The sequence below is a fragment of the Cydia fagiglandana genome, chromosome 11 (genome assembly GCF_963556715.1).
Source record: "Cydia fagiglandana chromosome 11, ilCydFagi1.1, whole genome shotgun sequence".
NCBI classification, from domain to species: domain Eukaryota; kingdom Metazoa; phylum Arthropoda; class Insecta; order Lepidoptera; family Tortricidae; genus Cydia; species Cydia fagiglandana.
Window position 1 is genome coordinate 19,300,004 of NC_085942.1, and position 17,754 is coordinate 19,317,757.

At 40.9% G+C, this 17,754-nt stretch overlaps 1 protein-coding gene across 1 annotated transcript; it reads left to right on the plus strand.

Annotated features, from left to right (window-relative positions):
- The first annotated feature begins 263 nt into the window (after positions 1-263).
- Positions 264-11,338, plus strand: LOC134668688 (sulfotransferase 1B1-like). Its single transcript, XM_063526128.1, is given in 7 exon segments — positions 264-333; positions 1,587-1,718; positions 3,359-3,458; positions 9,045-9,316; positions 9,656-9,750; positions 10,173-10,353; positions 11,088-11,338. Coding segments are annotated over 7 exon segments (1,101 nt in total).
- The last annotated feature ends 6,416 nt before the right edge of the window (positions 11,339-17,754 follow it).

A 17,754-nucleotide genomic window follows, 5' to 3' on the forward strand; every position in this document is an offset into this window, starting at 1 on the left:
ACTTGACAATATGATTGCATCAATTATTTTACATCTCTACAGAAAATAGCGGCCAAGTATTTACGAGTCGGATATTTTTTTTAATTATCTCATTGCAAAAAAACTAGATTTTAAAACTACTGTTTTATTTAATAGGTATTGAAAAATGGCTGAAAAAGTGAAATTTCAAGAACTGGATCCACATTCAGCAAAATTGTTATCGGGTCTATGTCCAGGTATTTATTATATTTAGTTTATTTATTTTATTTAGTAGGTATTGAAAAATGGCTGAAAAAGTGAAATTTCAAGAACTGGATCCACATTCAGCAAAATTGTTATCGGGTCTATGTCCAGGTATTTACAAATAATATAATATCATTCATAGTACCTATAAGCAAAAGTTTCAACTAATTTGTCAATGTTAATAGGTAACAAAAATTCCGTAAGACCCAGACATATTAAATCAGGCTGTTTATTTAGTCATCTTACCATTACCATACCGCTATTACTCTACCATATTTTATTTTATGCGAATAAAGAACTTTGACTTTGACCTGCAATAATTTACCGGGTGAATATATGGGTCATACCTACTGAGCAACTTTTACTATGGGACCAAGCTGATAGTTGAGTGATTCTCAAAATAGTGGCATCTTAACCTGCCATCGAGTTTTTGAATTGAATGTATGTTTATTTGCTCTTTTTCATATGAAAAAAAAAATGAATCTAGATAAACTAAAACAATGTTTATCGAGGCCAAGTCATTATTTTTAATTAAATTTAATACTTATATTATAAAAAATAAAGAGTAGCACTTTTTACTGTAACCTGTCTTGTCTAAAGGCATCGCACTCCCAGTTTTAGTTCTTTAGATTTTTTAAGCACCTATATATGTAAATAAAATATCATGCTATTTAATAACATAAACAATACCTTTTAAAATGTACTTTACACAGGCCTTATATATATTTTTTTACAACAATATTCACGCACGAAGTTTGTCCAAGGATATTTTCTCTGTTAAACTGTACCAACCTGTACATGCGCGGTATTGCATGTGACTCATACACAGAAAAATGTATTTAGATCATAACTATGGCAAAATATTAGGTAAGTATGTCGTAGTTTCGTAGAGACAAGTGGTTAAAGGCAGAAATCGGGGGTTTTGTAACGGAATGTTAACTTTAACTTGTCTCGATTATTTTACGAATTTGGTATGGGGCCTAAATATAATAATATCATTTTAATATGTATGAAGGTTTATTCATCTATGCTAAAAGTGAGACATTCGTTTTATTATCTGTTCAAGGGAGAAAATAAAAATGAATGTATTTTTTACTGTAACCTGCTTATCTTTAATCTGTGTTCAATGTATAGATTATTGTACGTCTTGAAAATACCTTCTTCATTTTCCGTTCCCTTTTGAAAATTTGGGGTACTTGAAGTGGTAAAACATATTTATCGTTATTAAAAGTAAAAAAAAATACAAAAAGAAATTTCATTTACTTTAACCTGTCGATGCCACTTTTTTAAGAATCACTCAGTTAGTGGTTTGGAGGTAGGTATCAATTGACCTTTTCGGCGGTTAGTTTTATATTTGTTTGCAGATATTCCTAAGTTCGGCCGTTTTGGAGACGGCGGTTGTCTAATATCCACCAATTACAAGGATGAAGCCGACCAGTTCAAGACTTTGACGGTTCGGCCTGACGACGTCTGGATTATCACTTATCCTCGTTCCGGTAATTCTCTTAGGCCCACTTGCACCATTCCACTAACCCGGGGTTAACCGGTTAAACAAGGAGTTTTTTTTTTTTTTTAATTATGAATGCCATGGTTAGCCATACAATTTGACACTAGGTTAATAGTTTGACCGCTTAACCCCGGGTTAGTGGAATGGTGCAAGTGGGCCTTAGGGCCACTTGCACCATTCCACTAACCCGGGGTTAACCGGTTAAACCTGGAGTTACCATGGTTACCAGTACAATTTGACACTGAGTTGACGGTTAAACCGCTTGACTCCGGGTTAGTGGGATGGTGCAAGTGGGCCTTAGTAGAAGAGCCGGCCGCAAATTTTCTAACCGACTTGATACCACGATGAAATGCACAATGTTTTCCCATAAAAGTGATGCTAAGTCCGAATTCGATAGTCTGCCACGGCGGAACTTATTGCCGAAAGTACGAAAAAGAAGGCCACTTCCGGTGCGAAAAAAGGGGGCTGATTTAACCAATCTGATACCGAAATAATAGTTATGGCAGCAGTTAGAAATTTACATGTAAACACATAAAAGCGAAGTCTGCCAGTATTTTTTTGCCGGAAGTGCTTAGCAGACGCTCTCAAAGGTGGCCACCGGGACCCCTAATTTAACCCATCTGATACCACCATGAAACCAATTCCAGTCGTTAGGTATGAACCCTCATGTCAGGAATAAGTCTGCCAAGGCTTTTCCTGCCGAAATACCTTGGCAGACGAGATTATAAGCAAGATGACCATCGGTTACCGTACACTAACCCATCTGATACCACGATGAAATCAATTCCAGTCGGTAGGTATGAACCCTCATTTCAGGAATATATAAGTCTGCCAGGGCTTTTCCTGCCGAAACACCTTGACAAACGAGATTATAAGCAAGATGACCATCAGTTACCGTAACCGCACACTAACCCATCTGATACCATCATGAAACCAATTCCAGTAAGTAGGTATACACCCTCATTTCAGGAATATATAAGTCTGCCAAGGCTTTTCCTGCCGAAACACCTTGGCAGACAGATTATGTTAGCAAGGTGTACATCAGTTACCCTACATTTACCCATCTGAGACCTTGTTTGACAAGTCCAGTCTGCCAAGTCAAGTCTGCCAACGCCTTGGCAGACTTATATATTCCTGAAATGCGGGTTCATACCTACCGACTGGAATTGGTTTCATGTAACTGATGTACATCTTGCTAAAATAATCTCGTCTGCCAAGGTGTTTCGGCAGGAAAGGCCTTGGCAGACTTATATATTCCAGACATGAGGGTGCATACCTACCGACTGGAATTGGTTTCATGGTGGTATCATGGGTTAATGTGCGGTATCGGTAACTGATGGTCATCTTGCTTATAATCTCGTTTGCCAAGGTGTTTCGGCAGGAAAAGCCCTGGCAGACTTATATACTTATTGGTTTATCGCTTATCTATCGCATTAGGTAAAACCTGTAATGATAGATTTAAGTTTTAATTACTAAATAAAAAAATATTCCTGAAATGAGGGTTCATTCCTACCCACTGGAATTGATTTCATCGTGGTATCAGATGGGTTAGTGTACGGTAATCTACAATTTCTTGTCGGACTATAGCGCTTATGACAACTGCAATTTTATTGTCTTTCTATTATATAGGTACAACATGGACACAGGAATTGGTTTGGCTGCTGAAGAACGACCTTGATTACGACAAGGCATCGAAATCCGACTTGCAACTGAGATATATTTCCACTGGGTAAGTTGGCAGTGCGTTTTATTTTACGTAGTTCTTAGTTTTAAGACTAGACGAGATATGTCGAGACCTGATGCCGCACCAAGGTGCAAGCAGGCGTGACTCACTCCGCGATTTCGTCGCTTTGCTACAGGTAGCTAAAAGTACATCCGTTCCACCCTAATTTTGGGGAAACCCATAAGCCGCGCGTGGCGCTGTCGCCACCTAGCGGTCATATCTGTGCTGATCGTAACAGACGCGTTTTGTTAGAGAGTGAGTCTTCTGTACCTAGTACTACTATTTATTCTGTGGTGCAAGTGATATGTAATTACTTAATTACCAAATAAAGTGGAGTTAGGCAGGACATGTTGCCAGGCAGAGTGATCGCAGGTGGACCAAAATGAAAACTGAATGGTGGCCGCTTCGGATGTATTATGCACTGGCATTCTGTTAGCTCGTTGGGTGGACGACATTTGGAAGATGCCGGTCACTTTTGTATGTTAGCTCAACACCGGGATACTTAAATAAGGCCCGACCCTTTATAGGTGCGTCCCACTGCAGGGCACACCTCTCCTCTCATGCAATTGTTACTCATTTTGACATTTTTCAGGGTTCCGTACCTCAAAAGGAAAAAACGGAACCCTTATAGGATCTCTTTGTTGTTCGTCCGTCCGTCTGTCTGTCAAGACCCTTTATCTCGGGAACGCGTGGATCTATGATTCCTTGAAGCTGTGATAAAAATCAAACTTCTATGTTAACGTGAAAGACCATAAATGCCGCAAAAAACATATATGTAGGTATTTTGAGACTCTCAAGGGAATCAAAATGTATGCGGTCATCCCGTTTATTTAGAACTATGAAATTTGGCAAGTAATATCGTCTTACACTACAAGTAGGTACAGAGAAAAATCTCATGACTATAAATTTGTAAAAAAAATAATGTATTTCTACGGAACCCTCGGTGGGCGAGTCCGACTCGCACTTGTCCGGTTTTTTTCCTGTACATCTCGCTCGTATTTAGGTATATAAATAATAAAAAACATCAATAACAGATCAATAACTGGATTTATAAAAAATAAGTTTAAAAACTAAAACCCGACTACTGCAAATCGCGCTCTAAAAAGTATGAAACAAGATAGAATTCTTATCTAAAATTATCAAGCAGGAAATATTATAAATGCTACTATTTTTTTTATATAAAAATATAACGTAATATAATTTACTGAAATTTTTATATATTTACAGAGATTCAGAGGATCGCCGTGGTCGTATGCCACGATTATAAACTTAAAAGTAATGTGGCATACGACCACGGCGATCCTCTGAATCTCTGTAAATATATAAAAATTTCAGTAAATTATATTACAAATTGTTTATACGACAACGGTTTCACTCACTTGAATTTTTTTAGTCGCTATTGGCGACATGTTTCGGGCCCGTCGGGGGTCCTTCCTCAGGCTCGAGTGCTCGCGGCGGCTGCAACTCGTGCACTGATCGCGCCGCTCGCCTCGTCGCTCGTTGCGCGCGCGCTGACAGAGCGGGGGCGGGGGGCGCGGTGCACTCCGCAGCCGGAGTTGTCAGGTCAAGGTCTGGTAGGGCGGCTGCATCGACTGGCATCAAGCACACTGCACTCACTATGTCCACGCGATCGTCACAACGCACATCCCGCCTAATACCAGGAATTATAGGCTTCCATGCAGGTGGCAACATCCAGCCTCCGTCTCGATTGAAATTAGGTCGGCGTCCAATTTCAATCGCCTCGCGAATCTTACGCGGCACAAAACATTTCTCCCGTACTAGTAATCTCGCTCTATCGAATCGAATGAAATGGGACGCGCCTGTATCGTACGCGTGCTCTGCCACCGCTGAATTCCTGGTATCCATGTTCTTTACGCTGCGTATGTGTTCCGACAACCTCGTGGAGACATTCCTTCCAGTTAGGCGGGATGTGCGTTGTGACGATCGCGTGGACATAGTGAGTGCAGTGTGCTTGATGCCAGTCGATGCAGCCGCCCTACCAGACCTTGACCTGACAACTCCGGCTGCGGAGTGCACCGCGCCCCCCGCCCCCGCTCTGTCAGCGCGCGCGCAACGAGCGACGAGGCGAGCGGCGCGATCAGTGCACGAGTTGCAGCCGCCGCGAGCACTCGAGCCTGAGGAAGGACCCCCGACGGGCCCGAAACATGTCGCCAATAGCGACTAAAAAAAATTCAAGTGAGTGAAACCGTTGTCGTATAAACAATTTAAAATATGTCTCACGAAAGTTTAATATAAATTATATTACGTTATATTTTTATATAAAAAAAATAGTAGCATTTATAATATTTCCTGCTTGATAATTCTAGATAAGAATTCTATCTTGTTTCATACTTTTTAGAGCGCGATTTGCAGTAGTCGGGTTTTAGTTTTTAAACTTATTTTTTATTTAATTAATTTTGGGGTCATGATTTTGTTACTAACTTTTTGAAGTCACTTTATATTACTTTTGCGAGGGCGTCCTCAGTACAGAAATGCACGCAGAGCGCCGCCTATGTCGGGCTACGCCCGACTCCTTTAGTGCCTATGAGGGCGCCTATGGCGGCCGTCTTTGGAACGCGTACGTCGGGTTACGCTCGACACTTTTAGTATAAGGGCGCCGAAGGCGCCCGGTTTTGGAACGCGTACGTCGGGCTACGCCCGACTCTTTTAGTATGAGGGCGCCGAAGGCGCCCGGTTTGGAACGCGTACGTCGGGCTACGCCCGACTCTTTTAGTATGAGGGCGCCGAAGGCGCCCGGCTTTGGAACGCGTACGTCGGGTTACGCTCGACACTTTTAGTATGAGGGCGCCGAAGGCGCCCGGTTTTGGAACGCGTGCGTCGGGCTACGCCCGACTCTTTTAGTATGAGGGCGCCGTAGGCGCCCGGCTTTGGAACGCGTACGTCGGGCTACGCCCGACACATTTAGTATGGGGGCGCCGAAGGCGCCCGGTTTTGGAACGCGTGCGTCGGGCTACGCCCGACTCTTTTAGTATGAGGGCGCCGAAGGCGCCCGGCTTTGGAACGCGTACGTCGGGCTACGCCCGACACATTTAGTATGAGGGCGCCGAAGGCGCCCGGCGTTGGAACGCGTATGTCGGGCTACGCCCGACTCTTTTAGTATGAGGGCGCCGAAGGCGCCCGGTTTTGGAACCGTGCGTCGGGCTACGCCCGACTCTTTTAGTATGAGGGCGCCGAAGGCGCCCGGCTTTGGAACGCGTACGTCGGGCTACGCCCGACTCATTTAGTATGAGGGCACCGAAGGCGCCCGGCTTTGGAACGCGTATGTCGGGCTACGCCCGACTCTTTTAGTATGAGGGCGCCGTTCGGCGCCCGGCTTTGGAACGCGTATGTCGGGCTACGCCCGACTCTTTTAGTCTGGGGGCGAAGAAGGTGCCCGGCTTTGGAACGCGTACGTCGGGCTACGCCCGACACTTTTAGTATGAGGGCGCCTTCGGCGCCCGGCTTTGGAACGCGTACGTCGGGCTACGCCCGTCACTTTTAGTATGAGGGCGCCGAAGGCGCTAGGCTTTGCAACGCGTACGTCGGGCTCCGCCCGACTCTTTTAGTATGAGGGCGCCAAAGGCGCCCGGCTTTGGAACGCGTACGTCGGGCTACGCCCGACACTTTTAGTATGAGGGCGCCGAAGTTGCCCGGATTTGCAACGCGTACGTCGGGCTCCGTCCGACAATTTTAGTACAACGCGTACGTATCTTGTAAAAAAATTGACTGTTTCATACATTTTGGCTGATCAGGACTTCTACAGGGTGATTCCGGGGTCGTGGAGCAAGCGATCAAGGCATGATACACAAGCCCATACTGAACAACTTTTACTATGGGACCAACTCCGAAATCGCGAAAAAAAAAATTGGTAGTTTCATACATTTCGGCCGATCACATGTTGTCGTGTTCTATGGGAAGGCCAGTTTTTTTTCGCGATTTCGGATTTGGTCCCATAGTAAAGCCAGCGATCAAGGCATAATACAGTGATCGGCCGAAATGTATGAAACTACCAATGTGATCGGCCGAAATGTATGAAACTACCAATTTTTTTTTCGCGATTTCGGAGTTGGTCCCATAGTAAAAGTTGTTCAGTATGGGCTTGTGTATCATGCCTTGATCGCTTGCTCCACGACCCCGGAATCACCCTGTATATCTATTCACGGTATAAAATGTAGCAGGACATTAAAAATCACCATGTATAGCGGCCAAACAAATTTCTTTTGCAAAAACCTTCTTGTATCGCCGTAGTCGCGTAACACGCGAATAGAAACCAGAGCGCTTGTAGATTCATATACTGGAGTCAGTTATGTAACGCTGCCATACATGACCCAAAAAAATTTTATTAAGCTATGAGCTTCATCACATCTGATATTTGAGTAATTCTAAGCATTTCTAGCGTGAAGTGGGGGGGAGGGTGGGGTACAAAGACGGCCGCCATCCGTCATCTTTAAAAAAAATCTACTCTGATCCTGGTGGGTACTAGGGCAAGTTTGGTATCATTTTCGTATAAACCAAAGACGTAGAATTCATTGCTGATATTTGTTTTTTCAATTTCATAGTAATTTTACAAGAAAAACGTAAAAAGGTGAAAAATTTGGTTGGAGATTTTTGCTACGCGGAGCCGAAACTACAAAAGATAGAAAGTTGAAATTTGCACACTAGATTACATTTATAAAGTGTACAAGAGATAAGAAGCGATTTTGAGAAATTCAACCCCTAAGGGGGTTAAAAAGGGGATGAAAGTTTGTATGGGGTTCAAGTTTTATTTTAAGCTAGGAATTTGAAACTTCGTAAAACGATATATTATTAAAATACAAGAAAACTAATTTCAGCGTTTTTGAAAATTCATCCCCTAAGGTGGTGAAAAAGGAGTTGAAAGTTTGTATGGATATCAAAAAAATTTTCGAACGCGGGACTTGAATCTTTATATTTGGGGATATTATTGAAAGACAGGAAAAGTAATTTCAGCGTTTTGTAAAATTCATCCCCTAACAGGGTTAAAAAGGGGTTGAAAGTTTGAATCCATTACAAATCCGAGTAGACACACATTTCTTATTGGCTCCCAGGCTTGAAATGCTTAGAATTACTCAAGGAACATATGTGATGAAGCTCATAGCTTAATAAAAAATTTTTGGGTCAACTTTATAACTGCTTCCGCTAATAGTTCGAATCACCTAACCGAAAATTTAATGTTTTATCTGGCGCATGCAAGCAAATCCGGGTGCAAACGCTAACAATATTTATATATTTGAAATGTGCTAATTGAGCTCTTTCCAATGATGTATAACACATCATCATTACTTAATTTTAGTTTTTTGGTTCGTGACTTTATGACCTCTAGAGGGCGCAGTGTTCATTTTTTTGGGACGCCATATAGCCTATAACCAGCGGACGATTAAGACGATTCGAATGACACATCGTTTGTTAAATTATAATAAGTACTTTAGAAGTTATGAGGGAACAGATGAACATACATACATACATACATACCCACATACATACCGGTCAAAATCATAACCCTCCTTTTGCGTTGCCGTAGTCGGGTAAAAAATTGACGCTCCAAATTTATCTAATTTTACCTCCTTGTTACAGAACTAGACAACTGGCGTTTCCAGAATTGCTAAAAACATTCGGAAGCCGGCCCAGTGTCATAAAAACACTGGAAAATGCACCTTCTCCCCGGTTTATTAAAAATCATTTTCCTTTGTCCCTGTTACCTGGAAATCTCCTGGATACTGCTAGGGTTGTGTACGTGGCTCGTGATCCTAGGGACGTAGCAGTTTCTTTTTATCATTTCTTCAAATTGATGGACCGTGATGTTGGAGACTTTAAATTGTTTTGGAATCTTTTCATTAATGATTTGAGTAAGTACGGCTTGTAGTATTCCTCTAAAGCCAACTTAGACTGCATTTCCACTGAGGCGGAGATGACGGGAGAAGTGCGAGAGTCAACTTATAGCATTGGTTGTAAATAAAATTGTAATCCACATCTTTTCTCCGCTCCCAATGCTATTCAAGTGCGGATCCATCTTTAAGGTCAGTTTGGGGGGTCAAATGGTCAGCAGTTCTCCTCTCGTCTCCGTTCATCTTCGCCTCAGTCGAAAGGCAGCTTAACACCACGGTACGACCGCTTTGACCACTGACGCGACCGATGCGTTCCATGAGCAGTATGGCCACTGTAATAAAAAACTATTTTTATTGCAGTTGCGTATACTCCGTTCTTCGCGCATTTAAAAGAAGCATGGGCACTCCGTCAGCACCCACACATGCTCTTCATCTTTTATGAGGACTTATTAAAGGTATTTGGGTCAATTTCTGATAAATAAACTTGATTACATTTTTGTACTTGATAAATTGAGAAAAAATAAATCGTGATCTTCAACCATGACGGCAATGGTCAGGAAATCGCAGATTTTCCGCAGCAGAAGGCAGCATTCCATCGCGGAAACGTCTTTGGAATCTTCGGGTCCTAGTATGTTTTATGATTTAACTTCAACGCACCTGCCTAATTTTAGATAAAGATACATATAACAATGCATTCGTCAACTGTCTACCTATATTAAATTGTATGGCAAGTACAAATTTACACTCCACTTCGATACGGAACAAAAGGGCCAAGTAACTATACTGGCGGCATTTCCTCGCCGATATTTGACGACCAGGAAAATACCAGAGCGAGGTTCCCATTTCTCACAATAATTTCTTTCTCATTGCATTGCAGGATTTGCCCTCAGCTATAAAACGCATAGCTACATTTCTCGATAATGAAGTAACGAATGAGCAAATCGCGAAGCTTTGCGTCCATTTGCACATAGACAACTTCAGGAAGAATGAGTCTGTTAATCTGACATGGCTGACTAACCGCATTGGCAACCCTAACGCCGAGAGCTTCATACGGAAAGGTACCATCCCAAAAAATGTTCGTGTAATCTTTAGAGCATTTTTTATATTCTATCTAGATATGTGTCAAATCTTGGCCTCCAATGCCAAAGACGCCATTCTTCTCTGTTCAAAGCAGAGTTCGCAAAGGTCTTTTTGCACTTTATCTCTCCAGCTCCGATGTCAGACTCCCATGGCTCGGGCACGTAGTCCGAATTGATTAAGATCGTGCAGTATAGAGGGCGCAATAACTATTGCCGAAGGCCGTCTAGGTATGTACCGCTCGGAACACGAAGAGCAAAAAGACCTTAGCGAACTCGGCGCCGTCGAAGGGACAGAAACGGCTTTGGACAGAGAAAGTAGCACGGCGGTCTTTTGAGTCGGAGGCCAATTAAGATCCAATTCGGGTGCGCAACAGCAGTAATTCAGTAGTAAGTATTTTTTCAGCGGTACCTATTAGGACGTCCAGAAGGTCTTCGGCCATGCATTAAGCATTGGCATTTGTTAAATATTGTTGGGCATTGGTTAAGAGTCTTACTTAAATAATAGCAAAGTTCTTATTAACTATATACATATGTATATACTTACACTAAGACGAGAAGGTGCACACACTCATCACATTGGCCTTTGCGTCTATTACAGACGATTTATGGTGTAACATACATTACACCACCTGGGACGGAATTAAGGAAACGCAGGGATGCCTAAACCTGTGTCTCCAAACGTATTGGTTTACACACTAACATTTATGTTTCAGGCAAATCGGGGGGCTGGCGAGAGCACTTCGACGAAGAGATGACGGCGCAAGCGCAGCGGTGGATGCGCGAGAACCTCTCCGACTGCGACCTGCGCTTCCCTGATGCCGATCTTTAGACATACACTATTATACAAATAAATCACGCTTTCTTCGCCCAGAGGCTGAGACTAGCGGTGCAGAGGGGCAACACCGCTAGCGTTTTTGCGACCATGAGGGAAGGGAGTGATTTGGAGGAAGTCTTCTATATTTAGTATTTAGTTTCAAGTTGTGTTTTGTGTTAGCATAAGTTTAATTTACTTGCGTGTTTTTGTAATGTGTTTTTAAATTTTGAATGATAATAAACTTCTTGTTAATAAATCACTCTTCATAGCTATAAAACTTCTTCACCTGTGTTGTCTATCTCTCTCTTTCAAAATCTTTCTCTTCTTAGTGTCTTCAGTCCCACGACGAGATGATCGCAAGCGCAGCAGTGGATGCGCGAGAGCCTCTCCGACTGCGACCTGCGCTTCCGATATCGATCTTTAAACGTATTGTAGGTATAAGGTCAATGGGGGTAAATTAAATTTTTTAAATTAAATTAGATTTATTTAAGACCAACAAAGGATCAATTTCGTTAGTGACACATTTTAATCTTACAACTAATGTTAGTAGGTATACACACACAACTTATTGACTATCTATTACATATATATTTACATAATAATATAATTAATTAATTTAATTTAAGCACATGTGGAGTGCACCACAGTGGTTCAGGTAGGCCCCATCAAACCTATCTGCATACATGGCTAGGATGCTGTTGGTGCTGTTCCTCACTCTGCATAACAATGAAGTGGCTCTTTTGCGCATAATGGCAGCAAAACTATCCACGCGCGCCTCCGCAAACATTGTTGACGCGCTGCAGTAGCGAGGGAGCCCCATCAGCACCCTAAACGCATTATTATACTGTACGCGCAGGGCACTGTACTGTTTTTGCGTGTAGTTCACCCACAGACTGCTGGTGTAAAAAGATGTACAAAAAGCTCGGAACAACGTAATCTTTACTGCCGGTGAGCTACACGCAAACCTGCGGGCAATCATGTTCGCCCTTACAGCCAGTGCCCTGCGCTCCCTTTCGACGTCGGAACCGTCCTTGAGGTCAGAGGTAATCATATGTCCCAGGTATTTAAAATTGTCTACCAACTTAAGCGGGTTATTGTTTAGTTGTAATACTGGGACTGTTGATGGACATTTACCTCTGACTCCAAACACCATCATTTCGCTCTTTACAGAGTTGTATTTAAGACCGTGTGCGGCAGCGTACTGCTCGCAGACCGTTATAAGCCTCGCGAGACCACAGGGTGACGCGCTCAACAGCACCATGTCGTCCGCGTAGCTAATGTTGTTAATGCAAACGCCCTGCACAAAGCAAAGGATGACTCATGCTATAATAAAAATAATTGCTATAACTGTTCCAAATTTTAGGTATCTACGTCAAACGGTCTCTGAGAAAAAGGCATTTAACTAATTTGCAAGACCGAAGTGATCCCATAAGTGTTCCGTGAACAAAGTTTTGTACGGAACACTAAAAACTATCTATACCTTTTAAAGTCCTTCTTCCGTGTACAGTTTGCAAAAAAAACTGCATAAGTATGCATAATAAATTATATAAATAAATAAATAAAATAAATAAATAAATATTATAGGACATTTTTACACAAATGACTAAGCCCCACGGTAAGCTCAAGAAGGCTTGATAAATATTTCGTATAAGGTGTCACTTGATTAAACTTTTTAACTGTAATGCGTGAAATAAACTTATTGGTCATAGGTAAGCAAGTGGCGTAAAAAAGGTGTAAGTCTCGCAACACAATTCGTCTACTACAAAAAAGTTTTGAGATGTACCTAATGTGAAGTTGGGCAATATTAATTAGGTACATCTCAAAACATGTTTGTAGTAGAAGAATTGCGTTGGATGGTGGCGTTGTTGGAAGACGCTGGATGCGGGTCGCTTCCAACCGGTACGTATGGAGGTCCAAGGGGGAGGCCTATGTTCAGCAGTGGACGTTTTATGGCTGAGATGATGATGAATTGCGTTGCGAGACTTGCATCTTTTTACAAGTAGGTATTGTGTTTCAGTAACGTTTAACCGTTACATTCCTGACAAAATGTATGGGATTTGACATTGACCGTCAGTTTTGTAACGATTGCTAACCGGCCGTTAAAGGTGTTCAATTAAGTGAAAAGGCCCATGTATTTGATGTATTGTAGAGCGCTGGTGGCCTAGCGGTAAGAGCGTGCGACTTGCAATCGGGAGCTCGCGGGTTCAAACCCTGGCTCGTACCAATGAGTTTTTCGGAACTAGGGTTTGCACGACGGATCCGAAATGTATGGAAAGATCCGCGGATCCGGATCCAGATCCGGATAATTTCATACATTTCGGATCCGGATTGCAAACCATATTCGGAACTTATGTACGAAATATCATTTGATATTACCAGTCGCTTTTCGGTGAAGGAAAACATCGTGAGGAAACCTGCATACATCTGCGAAGAAATTCAAAGGTGTATGTGAACTCCCCAATCCGCATTGGACTAGCGTGGGGACCATAGCCCAAGCCCTCTCGCGCTCGAGAGGAGGCCTGTGCCCAGCAGTGGGACGTATATAGGCTGAGATGATGATGATGATGATGATGATGATGATGATGGTGATGATGTATTGTATGTTTTTGATGGGATTAAGTTATTACGCGTCCTTAGGGTTTGCAATCCGGATCCGAAATGTATGAAATTATCCGGATCTGGATCCGGATCCGCGGATCTTCCCATACATTTCGGATCCGTCGTGCAAACCCTACGCGTCCTTAATTAAAGTCTGTGACAACACTGTGTTATTGTGCGGTGTCGGCATTTGCGCAAACATTAAAGGCGTCGGTCCACAGTTACTTTTTACACTGTGGTAAAGTATGTATATGTAACTCCGTATAGGGGGTATAGGTAAATAAGGCTACAAATATATAATGACCACCAAAAATACTTTGGAACCCTAAATAAAGAAATCTCTCTTACCAAAAAAAAATACTCAACACCAAATGACAGGTCTAAAATTACAAAAGTATCAGCTGTGATGATTCAAAGTCCTGGGTACAATTAATTACATTTATTCTGCTCCAAGTTCTTACTTCAACACTTTCGACATTCTTAACTTAACACGCAGTAAGCCTTCCTACTCAATGTTACCGGTTCAAGCGCCAAAGCGAGAATGCCCCTTCCATCCCATGGTAAGTTACATTTATACTTTTTCATCATTTGAATTGGCGGGTAGGAGAGAAGGGTCATTCTCGCGACTACCAACAGATTAATTAACAAATATTCGGGTAAACACAAATCACATTTCTAATCGCTACCCACTGAATGCCATAAGTTTAACATAACTCACATAAAATAATTATAATTTATTCTTGAAATCTTATGAAATATCACACTCGGCCATCCGACTGCGTGCTACCTCCGGTGCACGATCAACAATAATATCACACTCTGCCGTGTTGCCCAATGCCTTTTCAATCCTATTATAGTTAGTCTGTTTATATAATACCAGTACTCTTCATTGTACACCAGAATAAAATAATACAAAGAATTACAGCAACTCTAGTAGAGGAAAACTTCAAATTATTTAATTTACTCATGGTATCAGGTACTGCAGATGGAAACTGTATTCATTTTTCAGACTAGTATTGCTGTTACATAAAAAGGGATACCTATTTAAATACCTACTTATACTACTGATCATGTTAACGTTCACGAAATACATCGTCCACACTGTCAACCCTATACGATTTGTTAATTTAGCTAATTACACGCAGGATTGCAGACATTATTATCGGCACGTACTTATAGATAAGCCCAAATTTTATTGTATTGATTTAGCACTGTAACATACTTATTTTCAATTAAGTTCTACTTATAACAAACATGACACGCGCAATAAAATTTAGCCTGATATATCAGAATAAGAAGAAAGACAACTACCACAGCATAAGCAATAATAACTGACATCAATAATAAAATTTTAGACCTTTTATGGTAAATGTAAGAACTGTTTATGGGAAGCTACGTAATTACATTAATGGCTTAATCAGGTTTGTAATTAACAGTTGCAATTATCTAATGTTTTCTCTCTGAATTCAAACATTTTTTTCAAATTACAATACTAGTTACATGCTTGATGACATCCTCCACTGTAGGTCCTTCTTGAGCTTCGCCATGACTCCCGCGGTCCTTCTTCGTACGGGTCATCTGAGCATCGTCAGCGCCTGCTGTGGTGACGACATCTGTCTTCAGGCCCCTCACGCTCGGCTGTCGCAGTCCACAGCGTCCTCTGTGGTAGACCGTCGCTGACCTCCAGCGTCTACTGCGACTCTGCATCAGTCTTGCTCGTGACGGCAGTCTAGATGATCTCGGGGTGTCAATATCGGAATCCATTTTACCCTGTAATTAAATTTCAGTGCGCTGCATGATTGGTCGTTAAACTTTCTTTCACCCTACACCAGCATAACAATGCTTTTTCCTGTTTAAACTCTTAAAACTCAAGATAAACCCTTTAAACTCTTTAAACTCAAGATAAACCCTTTAAACTCTTTAAACTCAAGATAAACCCTTTAAACTCAAGATAAACCCTTTAAACTCTTTAAACTCAAGATAAACCCTTTAAACTCTTTAAACTCAAAATAAAGTCTTTAAACTCAAAATAAAGTCTTTAAACTCAAAATAAAGTCTTTAACCTCAAAATAAACTCTTTAACCTCAAAATAAACTCTTTAACCTCAAAATAAACTCTTTAACCTCAAAATAAACTCTTTAACCTCAAAATAAACTCTTGAACCTCAAAATAAACTCTTTAATTACAAAATAAACTCTTTAACCACAAAATAAACTCTTTAACCACAAAATAAACTCTTTAACCACAAAATAAACTCTTTAACCACAAAATAAACAATTTAACCACATAATTAACCACAAAATAAACACTTTAACCACATAATTAACCACAAAATAAACTCTTTAAACTCAAAATAAACTCTTTAAACTCAAAATAAACTCTTTAACCTCAAAATAAACTCTTTAACCACAAAATAAACTCTTTAACCACAAAATAAACTCTTTAACCACAAAATAAACTCTTTAACCACAAAATAAACTCTTTAAACTCAAAATAAACCTTAAACTCAACATAAACTCTTTACTCATTTAAACTCAGCGTATTAGACTCAAACTCGTATTAGACTCAAACTCGTATTAGACTCAAACTCGTATTAGACTCAAACTCGTATTAGACTCAAACTCGTATTAGACTCGAACTCGTATTAGATTCGAACCCGTATTAGACTCGAACCCGTATTAGACTCGAACCCGTATTAGACTCGAACCCGTATTAGACTCGAACCCGTATTGAACTCAAACTCTTATTAAACTCAAACCCGTATTAAACTCAAACTCTTATTAAACCCACTAAAATGGATTCTCTGGTAGCACACTACATGGCCACACTCAAACAGCACATCTACATAGCTGTAAACATTAGACCCGGTTATGTGATACCACCTACATGATATCTAGAACCATTAGAGTCTGACTATAGTACACCACATACACGGTGACTAACTACATGCTAACTACACTCTTACCCACATACATAGGTAACTAAACATTAGACCCGGTTATATGATACCACCTACATGATATCTAGAACCACTAGAGTCAGACTATAGTACACCACATACATGGTGACTAACTATATGCTAACTACACTCTTACCCACATACATAGGTAACTAAACATTAGACCCGGTTATATGATACCACCTACATGATATCTAGAACCACTAGAGTCCGACTATAGTACACCACATACATGGTGACTAACTACATGCCAACTACACTCTTACCCACATACATAGGTAACTAAACATTAGACCCGGTTATATGATACCACCTACACGATATCTAGAACCACTAGAGTCCGACTATAGTACACCACATACATGGTGACTAACTACATGCTAACTACACTCTTACCCACCTACATAGAGAACCATTAGAGTCTGGCCATAGTACACCACATACATGATGACTAACTACACTTTTATCAACCTACATATGATACCCCCTACATGATATCTTAATAACATACATAGTTCGCATACATAGAATACTATTTATTTGAAAAAACCTTGTTGACAATAAATATCATACATAGACAACTAGAAACATTAAGGTCAGAGTATAGTACACCATCTATATGGTGACTATAGCTACGCCTCTACCTATCTACATATGCAACTTTAACATTATATCTGGTTATAATATATATATTCATTTCAAAACTAACCAGAGGCGTTAATCAAGCATGACTTGCTATTGGAGAATTTAGCTCATACTAAACATACTATTTAACAGATTAGGTTCAGTATTCGAAACTAAAATATAGGATGTAAATATATGTAAACACTTTCATTTAACGACAGTGCGTATTTCAAATAAATCTGCATATCAACCGAGAACTTCTGCATGTCTTCACAATATGAGGATATTAAAATTTAAAAACCTTTCTCAGTTAAATAAAATTGCTCCTTTTTAACGACAATAAACGTACTTGCCTTTAATGGTACACGTACAGTATATGTTTGTA